The 16,770-nt window shown below is 39.6% G+C and overlaps 2 protein-coding genes across 3 annotated transcripts in view; one reads left to right on the forward strand and one right to left on the reverse strand.

The window, feature by feature from the left end:
* Positions 1–288: 288 nt before the first annotated feature.
* On the reverse strand, positions 289–2,776 carry LOC118002524. The gene is made up of 3 exons (XM_034993032.1): positions 2,706–2,776; positions 1,080–1,709; positions 289–590 (listed from the first exon to the last, which is right to left on the reverse strand). The coding sequence occupies exons 1-3, from the start codon at positions 2,774–2,776 to the stop codon at positions 545–547; spliced, it is 747 nt and encodes a 248-aa protein (XP_034848923.1). The 3' UTR covers positions 289–544.
* The window catches only part of PPP2R5E (protein phosphatase 2 regulatory subunit B'epsilon), a 147,312-nt gene continuing 131,911 nt past the window's right edge, over positions 1,370–16,770 (forward strand). Inside the window, exons 1-2 of one of the 2 annotated variants that reach the window (XM_034992681.1) lie at positions 1,370–1,926; positions 4,115–4,278. In XM_034992681.1, coding sequence (XP_034848572.1) covers positions 4,122–4,278 — 157 coding nt within the window. In that variant the 5' untranslated portion in view covers positions 1,370–1,926; positions 4,115–4,121. The remainder of the gene's footprint in view (positions 1,927–4,114; positions 4,279–16,770) is intronic. The other variant, XM_034992682.1, reaches the window with a different exon arrangement.

Here is a 16,770-nt window from a genome sequence, read left to right on the forward strand (position 1 = left end):
CCCCCAAGTCCACCCCAACCCACACCCCCCAAAAGATGTACCTAGCGTGCATTCAAATGGAACGAGAGTCCCAATAACATTATCTGGAATTGCACCGTTTGGGTTTGGGCTCACCAAGGAGGTAAACACATCTCTAAATATTTTATTACTTTTATTTTTTATTTTTTATTTATTTTATTTATTTATGAAAGTCAGAGAGAGAGAGAGAGAGGCAGAGGCAGAGGGAGAGAAGCAGGCTCCCCGCCTAGCAGGGAGCCCGATGCGGGACTCAATCCCAGGACCCTGGGATCATGACCTGAGCCGAAGGCAGACGCTCAACCATCTGAGCCACCCAGGCGCCCTAAATATTTTATTACTTGATCTAGCTAGAGTTGAGTGAAATCTTCTCCATAAACTCTTCCGGATCCAATCTGCCAATTAAAATCTCGCAAACTCCCGCACTCTGGAGCTGGGTTTCCCTGCGCTCTGTGCAGCGGGAGGACCCATGCAGTCGATCCGGATAAATGATTGCAGAGCACAGGGACAGCGTTCCCACCTGCATGAGCTACACCGGGCTGGCCTCTATCAAGGCTTGCAGGAGCTTCAGGGAGCTGATATTCAAAAGAAAGGTTTAGGGAGAAGGAAACGAGGTGAGACAGAATTCGAAGCGATACCCAACCCTTGGCCCAGGCCCAGAGGTTCAGATTTCGGTGCCAGGTCACCCACAAGGCTCATGGGAGAGCGACTGCTGGGGTTTCACAGTGCGCTGCAAGGGGCCCATTTACACAGTGGCGTACAGGCGCGGGCGGGAGATCTTCTTTCTGCGCTTATTTCAGCGCTCGCACCGATCCTGAGTGGGACTCCTCCAGCCCAGAAGGGCCAGCCTAGCCGCGGAAGGGGGCGAATTCAAGGCCCAGGGGGCTCCCCCACCCTTAGCCGACCCTTGCCCTTGGAATCCTCTGGCTGAAGACCGCCGCCCAGAGAAGCCGCATTGCGTGGAAACCCACCCATCCCATTGATCCATCAGTCGCACCTCCCGGGTTTCAGGAGCTCCTCAAAGGCCTAGCGGCTGCGGGGCTTCCCTACTCCACCTTACCCACCCGTCTGGCGGAAGCTGCAGCAGCGCGGCCGGAGATCGCGGCTGCATCCGGGTCCTTCTCGCCTCAGCCCAATCCTCGGCCTTGTCTCTTCCCACCCTCCTGTTTCTCCGCCCCCCCGCCGCCAATCCCTGATCGGCTCTCAGTCGAACATGCTGGCATGGGAGTGAAGGCGGACGCGGGCCAATGAGGCCTCGCTTCCCGCTTGAAGCCTCCAGTGAGTGGGCGCCGGGGGCGGGCGCTGCTGGCCTGAAGGTTCGGTTGCGCGTGTGCCATGGACTCAGCCGCCCGGTGATATTGACAATAGGAGAGAGAAAGGGGCATTGACGGGGACCCACCGCGGGTACCAAAGGGCGCTCTGGCAGCGGCGGCTCCAGCTCCGGCGGCTCCTCCTCCTTCTCCTTCCTTCTCCTGCTGCCGCTGCGGATCCAGTCTTCCTCCCTCCCTTCCCCCCCTCCCCACGTCTTCGCCGCCGCCGCCGCCGGGTCCGGGGCAACGAGCAGAGGCGCCGCCCGTCGGGAATGTGAGCGAGGAGCCACCGGCGGAGCCGCAACGGGGTCGGTGCCGATTTGATGGGACGGGCCCGCGGGGGAGGATCGTGAGGCTGCCGCCACCGTCGCCGCCGCCGGAGCGCTGAGGTTCAGGTACGGCCGTGAGGCCTAGAGGCGCCGCCGCCGCGGAACCGGAGGGACGCCGCGCCGGACAGCCGTCGCCCCGGGCTCCCTGCCGCTGTCCGGACCTCCCCCCGCACGTCCCGGTCCTGCCACCCGCCCCCGCTGCGGCCCTCACGCCGGTCTCCCGCCCTTCGAAACCACAGATCATCTTCGGATTCTTCCCCAGGAGCTTCAAGGTAACTTCGTCCCTCCAGCTCCTCGGCTCGCCCGCTTCTCTTCCTCTTCCCCGTCTTCCTCAGGAACCTGCAGGACACCGGCCTCGGGAAGGCCTGGCCGGGGCAGGCTAGGGGTGCGGAGGGGTGGGGTGTGGGAGAGGGAGCGCCCGTCCCACTTGTCTGATTTACCTGCAAATGCTTTTGACGATGCCTCCCATTTACTCTGCTCCCCTCCCTCCCCCCCACCACCTTCCGGCATTGGAGGCATATTCTTGTCCCCCTTTATCCACTGACGCGGGGCGGGGGGAAACCGGGGGGATTGGTGTAGTGAGAAGGATTCTGTTAACAGCTTATCTTCTCCAGGGCTGGGGGGGGGGGAGGGTGGGAGCAAAGGGAGAATGTCAGCATCCCTGCAGACCAACCCCTTCCCTGTCTTTCTCCTCCACCCCAGCACCCCCATTTGGATTATCCTGAACCTCGGAAATGCCCCGTGCCCGCTGCTTAGACGATGATAAAGCTTTGGGCGTCCTGGTCCAGGGCGAAACCTGTTTCCACGGGCTTTACACGGACCCACTGCTACTGCAAGTTCAGTTCTGCAGCGCTTTAGGGTTGAGATCCTTGACGTTTATTCTGGGCCGCGGGCAGAAGGGGCAAATGATTTTTTAAAAAATGCTAGCAACAAATCATCTTTAGAGATGGGAGATGAGGAATAAAGAAGAGACAAAAAGAGTGATGGAGGAGCAGGATTTACCGAAATCTTGCGTTGTTAGGGTTGAATGGAATCTAAATAATTCACGTACCACATTGGAAAAGCTGCCCCTAAATTCACAACATACAAATGAGATGTGGAGCTTCTTGCTGATGCAGTCATTGTGAAAAATTTTAACTGATCTTACTTCTTCCATAGTCATTCATAGTTTGCAATTTCATTTTGAATCTGTCACATTTTATTTAAGGCTAAATTAGGTAGATTTCTGAAAACTTTTTTTTTTTAAGAGAATCAAACAAGACTTCAGAATTCCAAACCTCAAGATCCAGTGTTTTGTTTGTTTTTTTGTTTATATTTTTGTTATTTTTTTTTACTTTGTTGGAATCCGGATAATCCAGATAACTTTTTATTCTTGCATGTTCAGGAAGAAACTCCCTTACCTTTTAACTTAGAGGTTAAAAAACACTTAATCTTATGTATTGGAATGACAGGTGAGTAATTGCATTTCAGTATTTCCCCCATATGCATTATTTTCATTCAAGTCTGCCATTTATCTTGCATGGAGCCTCAGTACCATGGAAATGATGGCATCTGTTTAAATTGGAGAATGAAATTGAGCTTAAGTCTTGTTACTTTTAGGAACTGGCCTTCATTTTAATAATTTGAGAGGGTTAAAAGAAATCTAACAGGACTGTTCTATCAGTTTGTTGGAATGAAAGTTAATATCTTATGATGAACTTAAAGGGAACTCAACTTGGTTGTCTAAGTAGGGTGTGAATTTATGTTTTCATTTCAACTTTGGTGCACGATTTCATCATAATTTTGTTTATTAAGCTTTAATAACTTAAGATGGCTTCATTCAAAAAGAAGACTTCTTTGAAATGCTTTTAATTATGCCTTTTATGTGTTCTGTTTAAAGTAATCTAACCTGTCCTCATTTGTGGTGTGGTACAGTTTATCATAGCTAACACAGCACATTGCATTAAGTCATGCCTAGATAGTTTCAGTAGTTGTAAATTTCACCTTGCTGTGATACATTGGTATAGATTCTTGAAGTACAATAAGGGTTTTAACTCCAGAGCCCATTTATAATATTAAATATCTTGGGAAAATGTATTGATGGAAGTTTTCCAGTGGCAGAATAGCTCCAGAATTACTTCAGGAATCTCAAGAGGAGAAGAGCTGTGCAGTTAGAAAATGAGTAGATGGCTTAAAAGACTTCAAGTGTCAGTGAACATCTTTAATGCTTATCAGAGTGGGAGCAGCCCCATGCATTAGAACTACAAGATTGCTTATATGGTACTTAAATTCCTTCTGTTTATCATCAAATTTTCATGTTTCCCCATTGAACATACAATTTTTCTTAATTGATTTTATTTGCCCTCTTCATCACATACTCCCAATTTTCATGCCTAGTGTATATGGGAATTTTAGAATTTGTGTAATTCACGTGTATGCTTCCACCTTGGGAATATGTTTATGATACCTCTTTCTCTTCAGTAGGGATATGTCCTCAGCACCAACTACTCCTCCATCAGTGGATAAAGTAGACGGATTTTCTCGGAAGTCCGTCAGAAAAGCCAGACAGAAGAGGTCGCAAAGTTCCTCACAGTTTAGGTCTCAAGGCAAGCCTATTGAGTTAACACCTCTGCCGCTGCTAAAAGGTAAGGCTCGTGACCAGGTGATAGATTCCTTTCCAGTTATCTTTTCATATCTATATATATAATTTCCTTTTTATGGAATTTCATATTTGTTAAAGTTCTGTGTTGCAAATTGAAGGGATGGGAGGTTTCAGACACGTTGAAGTTACTGCTGTGTGGGCAGATATATCCACTTTCCTTCATAAAGGACTCAGTTTAATATAAATAACTGGACAAATGAAAAGAAACCTGTTATCAGGGACATCTTTCACATTGATAAAGAGACAAACTGAATGCCACAGAAGTTTTAAGATGCCTAGGTCTGTGTTTTTCATTTTTTCTTCTGTTGACAGTTAGATACATACATCGTATGTGATAACAGGTACAAACTGTAGAGTTTTAGTCACAGGAAGTAGACCTAGGAGAGGAGATGGTACCATTAACTTGCGTATAGAAAATGATGTTTGAAAGAATTCATTTTTAAAAATCAAGAAAAAATTGCGTTTTCACATAATATATGTAGAAGACATGATGATGATACTTAATACTACTTTTCTCTTTCCTTTGGAATGAATTAAGGACAAGTTTTTCCTATGAGATTTGCTCTTTCTAAATTAGACCTTTCAACTTTTGTTTGGGTATTATGTGGATACTTCTTGTTCCTTTTAATTTTCATTTGTTTGCTTTATGTTTATGAACAGACAGGTTGAAATACATCAAAATGTACCATTTATCGCATGGAAACTATCAGAATCTGCCTTTGAAAGTAGATTTTTATCTGCTGAACACTTAAGAGTGAGGAGAAAGGGGATGTGAAAAAAAAAGTGCACTTTCATAGCTCAGAGGAAATCAGAAAACCTGATTCGTTAATGAACATTTACTTCTGTAACAGTTTGTGAAATTAGAAGGTATTATAAGAAAAACTGGAGTGTGACTAGAAAATATCCTCAAAATTTAGCCTAGGATATTTCAGGCTTCTATTTTTCCCCATGTGAACTTTTTTTAAAGATTTTATTTAGTTATTTGACAGAGACATAGTGAGAGAGGAAACACAAGCAGGGGGTAGTGGGAGAGGGAGAAGCAGGCTTCCCGCTGAGCAGGGAGCCTTATGTGGGGCTCGATCCCAGGACCCTGGGATCATGACCTGAGCCGAAGGCAGACGCTTAACGACTGAGCCACTTAGCCGTTCCTGAACTTTTTTTTTTTTAGGGAGTTAGAGTCATAAATGAGTTTCTGAGGTTTATACTTGAAATTGGTGGAAACTAAATGAATTTGATTACTATAAAGATGATATTTCTACTAGTTAGTAAAGATGAGCTCTTATGAGTTTGTGGGGGAGAAAATTTTAGCTAAAGGTTTTGCTAGTGGAAATGAAAAAGTCTTTAGAGGCTTTAGGAGAAAAATGAAGAAAAAACTCTAGGGATAAAGCTAATCATGCTTGAAATACAAAGTTGAAAGGCGTATGGATTCTTCAGTAACTTTTTAAATCGAAACTAGACATGTAATAGCTATTAGCATGTTTTTCTGGCAAAGGACTTTTTGAGGAAGCCAATAAAGCTTTTTTAGGTTTAGAAAGAATTTTAAACTTTATTATTGTTATATTCATTTCTTGGGGCTCAGGTAAACATTTAAATTAGAGCTGAACTGACCACTCATTGGTTTTGTGGGTAGTGAAGAGGCATGGGTGAGAAGAATTTGGTATTATTTTAAGATTTTGTTGTTCCTTATCTCATTTTTATTTTTATCATGGTAAAATATACCTAACAGACAGGTGACCTTTTTAACTATTTTTAAGTGTGCATTAAGTGTGACGTTCAGTACATTTACATTGTTGTGCATCCATCACCACCATCCATCTCCAGAACTTCTTCATCTCCCCCAGCTGAAACTGTATCCATTAAACCCTAACTCTCCATTCTCCCCTTCCCTTACCCCTTGGTAAGTAACCACCATTCTACTTTCTGTCTTGTTGAATTTGACTACTCTAGGTCTTTTTGTGACTGGATTATTTCCCTAGCATAATGTCAGGGTTCATCCATGTTGTAGCGTGTGTTAGAATTCCTTCCTTTTAGGCCTGGATAATATTCTGCTTTGTGTATGTACCATCTGTCAGTGAACACTTGGGTCATTTCCACCTTTTGGTCATTGTGAATGCTGCTATGAACACGACTGTACAAGTATCTCTTTGAGCCCCTGCTTTCACTTCTTTTGGGTACATGCCCAGAAGTGCAATTGCTAGATCATATATATTTAATTTTTTGAGGAATTGCCCGACTGTTTTCCACAGCAGCTGTACCATTTTACATTCTTACCATCAATGCACAAGGGTTCCAGTTTCTCCACATCCTCACTAGCACTTGTTATTTTTTGTTTTTTTGATAATAGCCATCATAATGTGTGTGAAGTGGTATTTCATTGTGGTTTTGATTTGCATTTCCCTTATGACTAATGAATGATGTTGAGCATCTTTTCATGTGCTTGCTGGCTATTTGTATATCCTTTTCTCGTTTTTTAAGTGAAGTCTGATAATATGAAAAATTTCCAAGAACTCTGCTCTCCAGGAATATGATTTTTGTGAACTTGTGTATTTTGCCAGCGTGGGAGAATTGGAGAGTAACAGGATCATGTAGTACTAGATATATCCACAGCTTAATTCCAGACAGAATGAAAGTGATTCTTGTGTAGTAAGCATGTTTTGGGAAAATATTCTGGAAAGCATTCCATAAATTAGATTTCCCTATCTATAGAATAACAAAGTACAGTCAGATGTAGATTTCAGAAATGTTTATTTGGTCTTGATTTTTATAGAGAATATAAAAAGTTTGTTAAATGACATTTGTTTTTCTTACAATGGATTGAATTTTGTGTGTTGTCTTCTCACTAACTTTAGGAAGTAATTTATGGAATATAAAGAAAATATAGGAGGAATTTCTTTATTTTATTTTTTAACATTTCCTTAGGAGAAACCAGAATAAATAACGTGTGCATGCCAAAGGATAGTTATTGATGTAATTTTCTGTAGTATTGCTTTGATCAAATTGCAAGGTTTGAGTTAATTTTATTTGGCAGTATAATATAAATGGCAGTTGAATTTTGTGGGTTGCATTAAAGAATAAAGTAAAATTCACGTCCTTAAAATCTTTAATTTTAGGGGAGTTTGAAAATGGAAATTGTATAATTTTGTAACTCATCTTTTTAATATATAATTTTTGAAAATTGAAACATTGGGTATTCATTAATGATCACTTGTTTTGTGTGTATGTATTATCAGAATGTTTGTTGTGTGCATCATAATATTTGACTGACTTAAATGTAATACGGCCATTTGCATTTTATTTATTGTTATTATTTTTATTTTAAAGACTTTATTTGAGAGAGAGAGGGACTACAGAGGGAGAGTGAGAAAGAGAGAGAGAGAGAGAAGCAGACTCCCTGCTGAGCAGAGAGCCCAATGGGGGTCTCGATCCCAGGACCCTGGGACCCAAACTGAAGGCAGACTGAAGGCAGATGCTCAACCACCTGAGCCACCCAGGCCCCCCTGCCATTAGCATTTTAAAAGTCTCTTCACTTGCAGAACTTAAAGTGAAAGGAAAGTTTCATCTTTTTTGTCTCTTTTCTCATAGGTGGGGTTTTGAAATTTATATCAACGATGTTACTTTCTACAGAAAGCAGTGCCAGCATATTGTTCTGTGTACATAGCTGGCTTGTCCTCAGCTACTTATAATAGAAATAGAGACATTTGAATTTTCTCCATCTTTATATACTTTTGAAAATGTTTCCAGAGAGTCCTAAAGTTTTTGAGCTTGAAGGACTTTTACTCAAGGGAAATGTAGTAAAGGTGTCCGTGCTTTATGTGAAGACTTGGATGCTTTCCTTGTGCCTACATGGCATGACACAAAGCAAGCCCCGACAGTTATCTATCTCAATAAGGACAGTTAAACTAAACACTTAGGGAATAGACACACACATATTTATCCTCATCATCATCGTCATCGTAGTAAGTAGTGCTTAATAATAAGTAGTAGTAGCCATAGTAGTACTACCAGGTTCTGTAATTAGTTCTCTCCCCATCCCATCCTCCCATGCCCTGTTTTCCTTCTTTCTTTGACTTTAAAAGCTTATGTGAGTTTAGATTTGAGTGAAGTGTTTTTGAAAAGTACCACCTCTTTGAAGATGGGATTATAATGAGAGTGTGTCATTATTTCTAGCCTCATAATTCATTATGTTTTTGAGGCATTTTGCTAATAGTTCGGACATTCAGTATTAAACATTCCCAAAACTGTGATGACTGGAGATACTCTTCAGCAGAAACTCTGCCCCTTGGTGTTAAAACTTTTAGATCAGTAACAGTGTGTTTCTATAAATTCCTTCTTTAATGAAAACCTTTTTTTTTTTTTTAAGCTCTAGGCTTGTGATTCAGTTTACATTTTTATTTTTTAGGGTGACAGTTTGTGAGGATTTTAAAAATCCCAATTTAAAACTAGTGTTGATGCTTTTCTAATTTGTGGGTGGGATCATTCTTTTTCATCCATATCTGCTTTGTGTAGTGTATAAAGAAGGAATATGCAGAAGTAATTCCCAGTTTTTATAATGGGTTAGTGCCCTAAGGTGGATTAGTTTCTTAATGAATAATGTCCTTTATTTTAGTGTTTACCATTTTCCTTGTACTGTACAGTGTCATATGGGGGAAAGCACATGGGCCTTGTTGCTTGCAAGACTCCTGGCTTACTCACTAGTTGTGTTCTCTGGGGTAAGTATGTTAACTCCCGAGAGCCTTGGTTTTCTTGACTATCAAATGGGGATGATAATAATAGTCAATAGATGTGGCAGTGCCATATTCAATAAATACTAGCTACTGTTATTTAACTGGGATTTTAGAAGTTAAAATATGAATAATGTGGGATTATTATTTCACTTTTTATATTTTTTCAGCAAAAAATTGAAATTGGAAATTTCTCAAAAAACTGAAACAAGACCATAGTTTTGTAGGGATGAATCTTTTTCAACCAAAAAAATGGAAGAAACCATTTGCAAATGTATTGAATTTAGTAGACTAGTTATTTTAAACACCTTTGTTTGGATATCTTCACCGAATTTGTGGGTATCCTGCTACATTTTTTAGTGTATTCTTTTTTAATTTATTAATTTTTGAATAGATAGTGTAGTTATATGGTTCAGATCTCAAAAAATACAAAAGGATGTATGGTGAAAAATCTTCCTGACTTGGTTCTCCTACTTGCTCTTCCCAGAGGCAACCAGTCATGATATTTTTCTGTAGAAGATAAAGACATTCTTGAACCCTTCATTGAATTTGAAATACATTTTGCAGCCTGAAATTATATGCACATTTTGTGTGTGTATATCCATTATTTATTTATTTTTTTAAAAAGATTTTATTTATTTATTTGACAGAGAGACACAGCGAGAGAGGGAACACAAGCAGGGGGAGTGGGAGAGGGAGAAGCAGGCCTCCCGCGGAGCAGGGAGCCCGAGGCGGGACTCGATCCCAGGACCCTGAGATCATGACCTGAGCCAAAGGCAGACGCTTAACGACTGAGCCACCCAGGCGCCCCTGTATATCCATTTTTTAAATGGGAGAATTACATAGTATTTTTCAGATTCTCAAACTGGTGTTTGAATCAAAAAAGGTTAAGAACCATTGATCTAGGTTGTACCTTAGATTAATGATGCATGTTCTTTTGGCAACTAAATTGGCATGTGAGTGTGTGTGTGGTTTTAAGAAATAATCATAAGTTTTCCTTCTGAACTAGAAGAATATCTATAAGTTAATAGGTGTTAACACTCAGCTTTGCAGCATTTGTGACAATGTAGCAATATTTTTCTTTTTTGGAAGAAATTATAAGATCTTGCACAAAACCAAATGTGAGTTGCACTGTTTTCATGTGTGAAAGATTATATACTTAGTTGTAGTGAGGAGGTCTTTCATTTACTTTTAGGGGGAAATATTTTTTCTTTATATATCCTAATAGTTTATAGTATAGAGAAAATTCCCATACAGAATTGTATGTGGGCCAAAAGATACTGAGAATAAGCATACCGATTTATTAATCATTTAAAAGTAGGATAGCAACTTGCGTTCATATCCCATTTCATCTGAGTATAATTACTGCTTGGTTCTTAACCTTGGGTTCGTGGATTTCTGGTTGGGGATAGGATATGGGCATTGTGAATGGGCTTTCAGGTTCTAAGACCCTCCTAAAATTATATGTAAAGTTTCTGTGAGTGGGCATTTTTTTTTGGAGAACAGAGTTTACTGCTTAACTCAGATTCTAGAAGATTTTGTCCTACCATTCTTGCTCTTTCCCCATAGTTAAGAGCTTTTGGGTTAGACCAAAAGATTGGGAATTGTATTCTTATTTTCTGAGTATCATGTTAGCTGTATGTGTATACATACGCACTGGACACTTAACAGTAAACATGGTAAGCTATAAACAGAATTCATCATAATGTGGGTCTCTCCAGGATATGACTCAGCCCAGGCATAAAATATTGAGGTGTTAAATGAATCTTTTCATAAGGCGAGGTATCCTTTTCTACCTAGAACTTTCTTCCCCTGACTTAGTGTCATTCTTCAAGTTTCATCTTACCATGGGACTTTCTTAGGAACTGTCTCTCCTGACTTTTAAAAATAATCTTCTTTGAAGTTCCTATCAGTCTGCCGTTTCTTGCATTGTATTTATAATCTGAAATTATTTTCTCTTTGTTAGTTCACTTGTGTGTTGTCTCTTTCTCCTGCCCCTTTAGAATATAATCTTCAGTGTAGAAATATTGTTTCTCTACGTCTAAGGCTTAGATCAGTGCCTAGTACATAGTTGGCATTCAATAAATATTTGTTAGTTAATTAACATTGTTAGTTGACATCTAAATTATTAGTAATAATAGTATAGGCATTTATTTTTTCTTCCTAAGTACTAAAATTTTTTCCCCAAAATCCAGGCCATGCAAGTTTTAATTTATAATTTACACAAAGTTATAAACTTATTTAATGAAGACTTTTTAAAGGATCAAATTGCTGAGTGTTCACTTAAAATCCTGAGTGAGGCCTTATGCTTTGGTAATTCCTAATGTCTCAGGTTAAGAACAGAAGTATCTTATGGAGAGAGGATGGAGTGGATTTTATGTGTGACATACTAAGAGTGATTCCTTTTACTTAGGGGACTCATCACTTGGTGTTTTGCAGCAGATGTTAAATACAGTGGAACACCTTTTTTCTGCTGATGTTTGAGGACTGAATTGTGGGCTAATCAAATCACCAGACTTTCTTTCTTTACATAGTTGAAGAGGGAATAGCATATCTGAATATTATAATGGGCTTTCAGAGCAGGGTTTTATGGTTAAATTTTCTCATCTTTAAAACTTGTTTTATAATAATGTTAGCTCTTAATATTAATTAGATTTTGTAGTGCTTGCAAAACATTAAAGTTTCTAGATATTTCTAAAAGGCTGGGTAAGGTAGTTCTTTGGTTTGTTTGCAAATGATGGCATAACATCCTTTTTTACTACTTAAAACTACTTTTCTACCCTTCGTATTTGCAGATTTTCTGAAAACAAACATGGGATCTTATTTTTATGTTACAGTAGAATTAAACATGATGAACATATTGATTGGACAATGTAATAATATTATTCTGTTATTATATTTTTGCCCAATATGTAACAATAAATACCTAATACATATAACATATGTTATCTAAGTGAGGCAGGTGGTCTCCCTGAGGTAAGAATGGAGGCCCTGGCGTCGCACACCCCTATGTTTGAATTTTGAGGCTATTCATACCTGTGTGACTTCTAAGCAATGTTATCTTTTATCTCCCAATTGGGAGAGTATTAGAACCCACCTCATATAGTCAGATTAGGTGCCATAAAGCAAATAAAACATTTATCTCAGTGTTGGATACATAGTAGGGGTTGAAGAATATTAATTGTCATAATTGCAGGAAAAACTATAATAGAAAAATGCTTACCTGTGTTTTTCAGTTGATTTCTATTCTCTTAATACTTTACATGGATTATTTCCATTTAAGGAAGAAAAATATGGAGCATGTAGACCTGTGCGAATCAGACTTTTAAAGCCAAAAGGAGAACTAGTTCTTACGGAACAGTCTCTGCATTACTATTTAGTTAACATCAGCTTCAGACTGGCTTCTCATTTCAGGAATAAGAACATAAAGTGGCTAATGTAATTATTTCCAAGGGAAATTCCATTCGTGAAGGGTTACCAGGTAGAATTATTGTTTGATAAGCTTATTTTGGATGTCATCTACTAGGATAGGATCTCTAATCTTTTGTTGTCGTTGCTTACTCATATCAGTAAAAATAACATATTTGTTTATACATTGTATACATGTGCTGTTATACAAATACAATGCACATTAAGAAAATACACAAATGTAGAAAGTTAAAAAAGATGATATTGAAATACAAAATGTATAGATGATCTAATACTTAATTTTGGTACCTCCTTTTCCTTTACCCAGCCCCCCAAACACATGCACTGGCCCCGAGCACATCTTTGTTTTGAGATTTTTCTTGGGAGAGAGAACCTCTTCAGCTTTAGAGCCTTATTTTGTAGCATTTTGTTTTAAGCCAGAGAGATGTGAAGAATGCAATGAGAAAACTTTTCTTTACATTCTTGAGGTTTTTGTCCAGGTTTTTAAATTTGTTGTACCTTAAAGAAACAAAATCTGAATTGAAGATTTTGCCAGTTTAAGAAGTATCATAGATGATTCTTTGTTGACAGCTCTTACCTTGCTGTTGTTGGGTGGGTTTCAGAGGGCCCTTGACTCTCTTGAAATTCCAGGCAGTATTTTGTGTCTCTGGGCAGAGGTTGTCATTTTTCTGGACAAAGGGTTCAGAGCTTTCATGAGATTCTCAAAGGAGTTTCCCTGAAGGCTAGGAGCTACTGCTTTGGGTGGTGGGCATCGGTTTCCTCACTTGAGGAGAGAATTTCTCATACAGTCCCTTTCTGTAGAAGGGAGATCTCTTGACAAAAAACTTCTGCATGTCTCTCCTGACCTTCAGTTCTTTTTGATACCAAACAGAATTTTTTTTTTTTTTTTTTGTGGGCACCAAAGCAAGGTTTATTGAGTAATAGCAAAGTGATAGTACAAAGCTCCTGAGGAGGGAGGGGACCCGAGAGGGTGCCCCCAAACAGAATTTTTAAAGGTGTTTGAAGATAGAAGTTATTACATGACTCCTGTGTGATTGTTTGGAACTTTTTGATCAGTCATTTGAAAAATTAAGCTGAGTAAATACTACCAATGGTAAACTTGAATGTACCTGTAAAAAAGCATTTATTCTGGAAAAGCTGTGGACCTGGAAGAAGCCAGGAGGAGAAACTCAAGTTATCTTCGCTGGTAAAGAAATAGTTTAGCATCCAACAAAGGAGAAGAGAAACAGCGTCTGTAGGTTCCGCCGTGTACCAGGTGATGTACTACATGGTGTCACATTGAGGCTTCCCAACAGAACCAAGAACAAGGGATGTTTGTTGTTAACGGAGGCTATGTAACTTGCTCATCCCTTCAGAGAGAGCCAGGATGGGGGACCCCAGGCCTGTCTGGTTCTAAAGCCAGTGCCTTCTCTCTTTATGTGTATGAACATAGGTGAGCACTGGAGCTAACCACCATCTTGCTCATGCAGTACTAGGTTGATTTACCAAGTAAACCATTTTACTACCTCTTGCAAGAACCTTGAAAATTGTGAGGAGACTGATGATGAGGAGAGGAGTGGAGAAGAGAAGAGGACTAGCAGCCAGGCCGGTAGCAGCACTGTGGGTGGTGGGTGGTGATGGAAAGAATCATGGAAGAGCAGCAGGCCTCAGAGTTGGCTCTTTAGAAAGGCCAGGCATGCTGCCAAGAGGCAGGCAGGAAGGGTAGCCAGTACTTCATAATGGCAAGTGTGTGTGTGTGTTTGTGGGGGGATGAGGGGGAAGATGCCACCTGGATCCTGTGGGACTCACGCTGTCATGATAAAGTCACGTCAATCATGGAATGGTTTGGGTTTGGTAAACTGGTAGCAATGTGGCAGTGGTGTTCTTTGCCATTCATCTTTGTATCTTTGGGAACTAACTTAAGTAGGAAAGAGTGTGGGCTCAGGTCTAGGTGATAATCTGGCTTTGTGAACTGAGCTTAGTTATTTAACATATTTGGAGCTTTAATTTCTGCTTTCGTCAAATGGGACTCACAATTCCCAAGGTGGTTGTGAGGAGTGAGATAATGTAGGTAGGTTGCCTAATGTATGGTTGGTTGTGTAATAAATATTCCTTCCCTTATCTTTCTGTCTGTCACTGATCTTTCTTTGAGTCGCTCCTGAGGACCTAGATCTTGTTTCAGATCTTGTGAGGGAAGAGATCTGGCAAAAGTTCATCCATTTATGTAGGCATCATGAAGAACTTTTACCTTATGATGATGTTACATTTTAATTTAATTAATTCATGGTCGCTAGTGCCTGGAACACTGTTCAAAGTAAAATGTTAAAACATTAAGAAACATGGAGAAAATTGGGAGTTGGTAGCATTTCAGGAAAAGTACTATCTTCTAATAAGGAAGATAGAGGCTTTGGAATTAGCCTTTTACTGGAGTGCCTCAAGAAGACAATATCTGGAAATGGAAGGAGATACCTCCTTTGCCGTTTGTTATAAGGAATTCAGAGTGAGTTCAGGCTCCTGAGGAGCTACCTATCTTATATTAACAGTTTGGAAATCCTAGCAAAAAACACTTTTCTTTCTGAATGAATATTTTGAAATCAAGGACATTGGTAGTAAAAAGGAAGTTCCTTTTGAGAATCAGAAGCCAACTTTGTTTCATTAAGTTAATTTTTCAGAAAGATAGTGATGCATCCAAAGGACTGGTGTTTTGCCCTCATTTGTGAGCCAAAGTCAAAATGAAAGCAGATTTGAACAAAGAACTTCTTAAAAGTAAAAGGAAGTGTCGGTACTCTGTACTGCGCTGTTTTCATGCATCCTTCTGTCTTTGCCTCTTCAACTCCATCTGCAACTGTTATAACTAACTAGTATTCTTGATGGTAACCAGTCATCTAGAAGTAATATTCATTTCACTTTAAGAAAACTTAAAAGACATCATTTTAATCAAAAACAGTTGAGTTGAAGTTCTGAAACTCAGTAGATCTAAAATTTATCTGACATGTGGCTGGCTCCACCGGGAGATCTGTCTCTAAGGTTTCAGGCATAAGTAGCTTTGACATAACCTTTGGCTGCTGAGGAAACTTTGTGCTTTACTACCTAGATTTAGTTATTCCTTAAAGATGTTGGATAGAACTATATTTTGTTGTATTTAGATTTATATCTTAACATGTAAAAGGCATTTCAGCTAATGGTGGAATTTATTTAGACTTTTCTGGTTCAGTGGGATGTTCTAGAAATAGGCTTAGGAGCGGCAGACTCTGTACTCATACTCTCGAATTATGATGAGGCTTCAATGAAATGAATTGTGTGCAAATATTTTTCAAAGTGTGTATGAAGGAAACAGCTCTAAAAGGAGTCTATATATGACCTGGCTAAATAGTCTCCTCCAAGAGCCTTATAGTCTCATTTTTGTAATTGTTCTGTGGGCTGTGTGGTTCACTTCATTCACTCATCAGATTTCTGCTGAGCGGTATGATGCACCAGGCACTGCCCTGGCAACACAGTGGTGAGCGAAACAAGAAGGTTGATGTGGTTCTTCTTCTCAAAAGGCCATTGTAGCTGGAGGTCAGAGATTGATGGGGCTACTTAGGTTGTTGGAGCCAAATCATTCTGGCTGGGTTGAAGTTTGTCCTTGATCCTAAGAGCATTTGTATGTATCTGTAAATATACGGTCGCTGAATATAAAAATCACCCATAAATCCCCTACCGAGTCATGGAGAATAATGTTTTCCCCTCATGTTTATATATTCTTGTGTAAGTTTAAAATTGTTTTTGTTCTATAGGATTCTTAATAGTGTTATAATTACTTTGAGATATTTGGAGTTGGAATTTTAAAACAGTCTCTTGTTATGGTAACATTGTGCTTGTCATTTTATAATACTGAGGTTTCTTTGAAAACAACTTAATCATTGCTTGCTTAAAAAAGCATTACCAGTTTACTTTCAGGCTATAAACATGAAATGTACAAAATGTAAAAAGCATACCATGTCCCTTTAAAACTAAGTAAAATCCATCTGTGGGTCCACCCATATGCTCTGTAGATGGCACTGTATTATTAAGTACATGAGCTTAAGTTTTCATGTGTTTTAATTCACTGTTTTATGAACTGCTGTTTGAAATAGTGGGGGACATAATACAATAGATTTATTTCACTGAGAGAATAAAAGTTTAGAAGATTAGACCCGGAATTACTGTCAGCACCAGTTGATGTTCATTAAATGAGAATGCAGGCAACAGTAAAACCACAGTTAGGCAAAGCGATTAACATGGGTGGTGGTATGGTTTCTGTGAAGATTGGAAAAATAAATAATTGAAAGTATTTTAAATTTGGCAAATTGAATGAAGTTAAAAAG

Source organism: Mirounga leonina, unplaced genomic scaffold, assembly GCF_011800145.1.
Source record: "Mirounga leonina isolate KUSES-001 unplaced genomic scaffold, KU_Mleo_1.0 Mir_82, whole genome shotgun sequence".
Taxonomy (NCBI): Eukaryota; Metazoa; Chordata; class Mammalia; order Carnivora; family Phocidae; genus Mirounga; species Mirounga leonina.

What these genes read in the sequence shown, in the direction of transcription:
- LOC118002524 (XM_034993032.1), bottom strand. Translation starts at nt 2,776, where the DNA reads ATGACTGCATCAGCAAGAAGCTCCACATCTCATTTGTATGTTGTGAAT. An exon ending in GGGGCAGCTTTTCCAATGTG is followed by an intron (nt 1,710 to 2,705) that starts GTACGTGAATTA and finishes CCTGAACCTCAG; the next exon opens with CGCTCCGGCGGCGGCGACGG. An exon ending in CTGCAGCTTCCGCCAGACGG is followed by an intron (nt 591 to 1,079) that starts GTGGGTAAGGTG and finishes TTTGAATATCAG; the next exon opens with CTCCCTGAAGCTCCTGCAAG.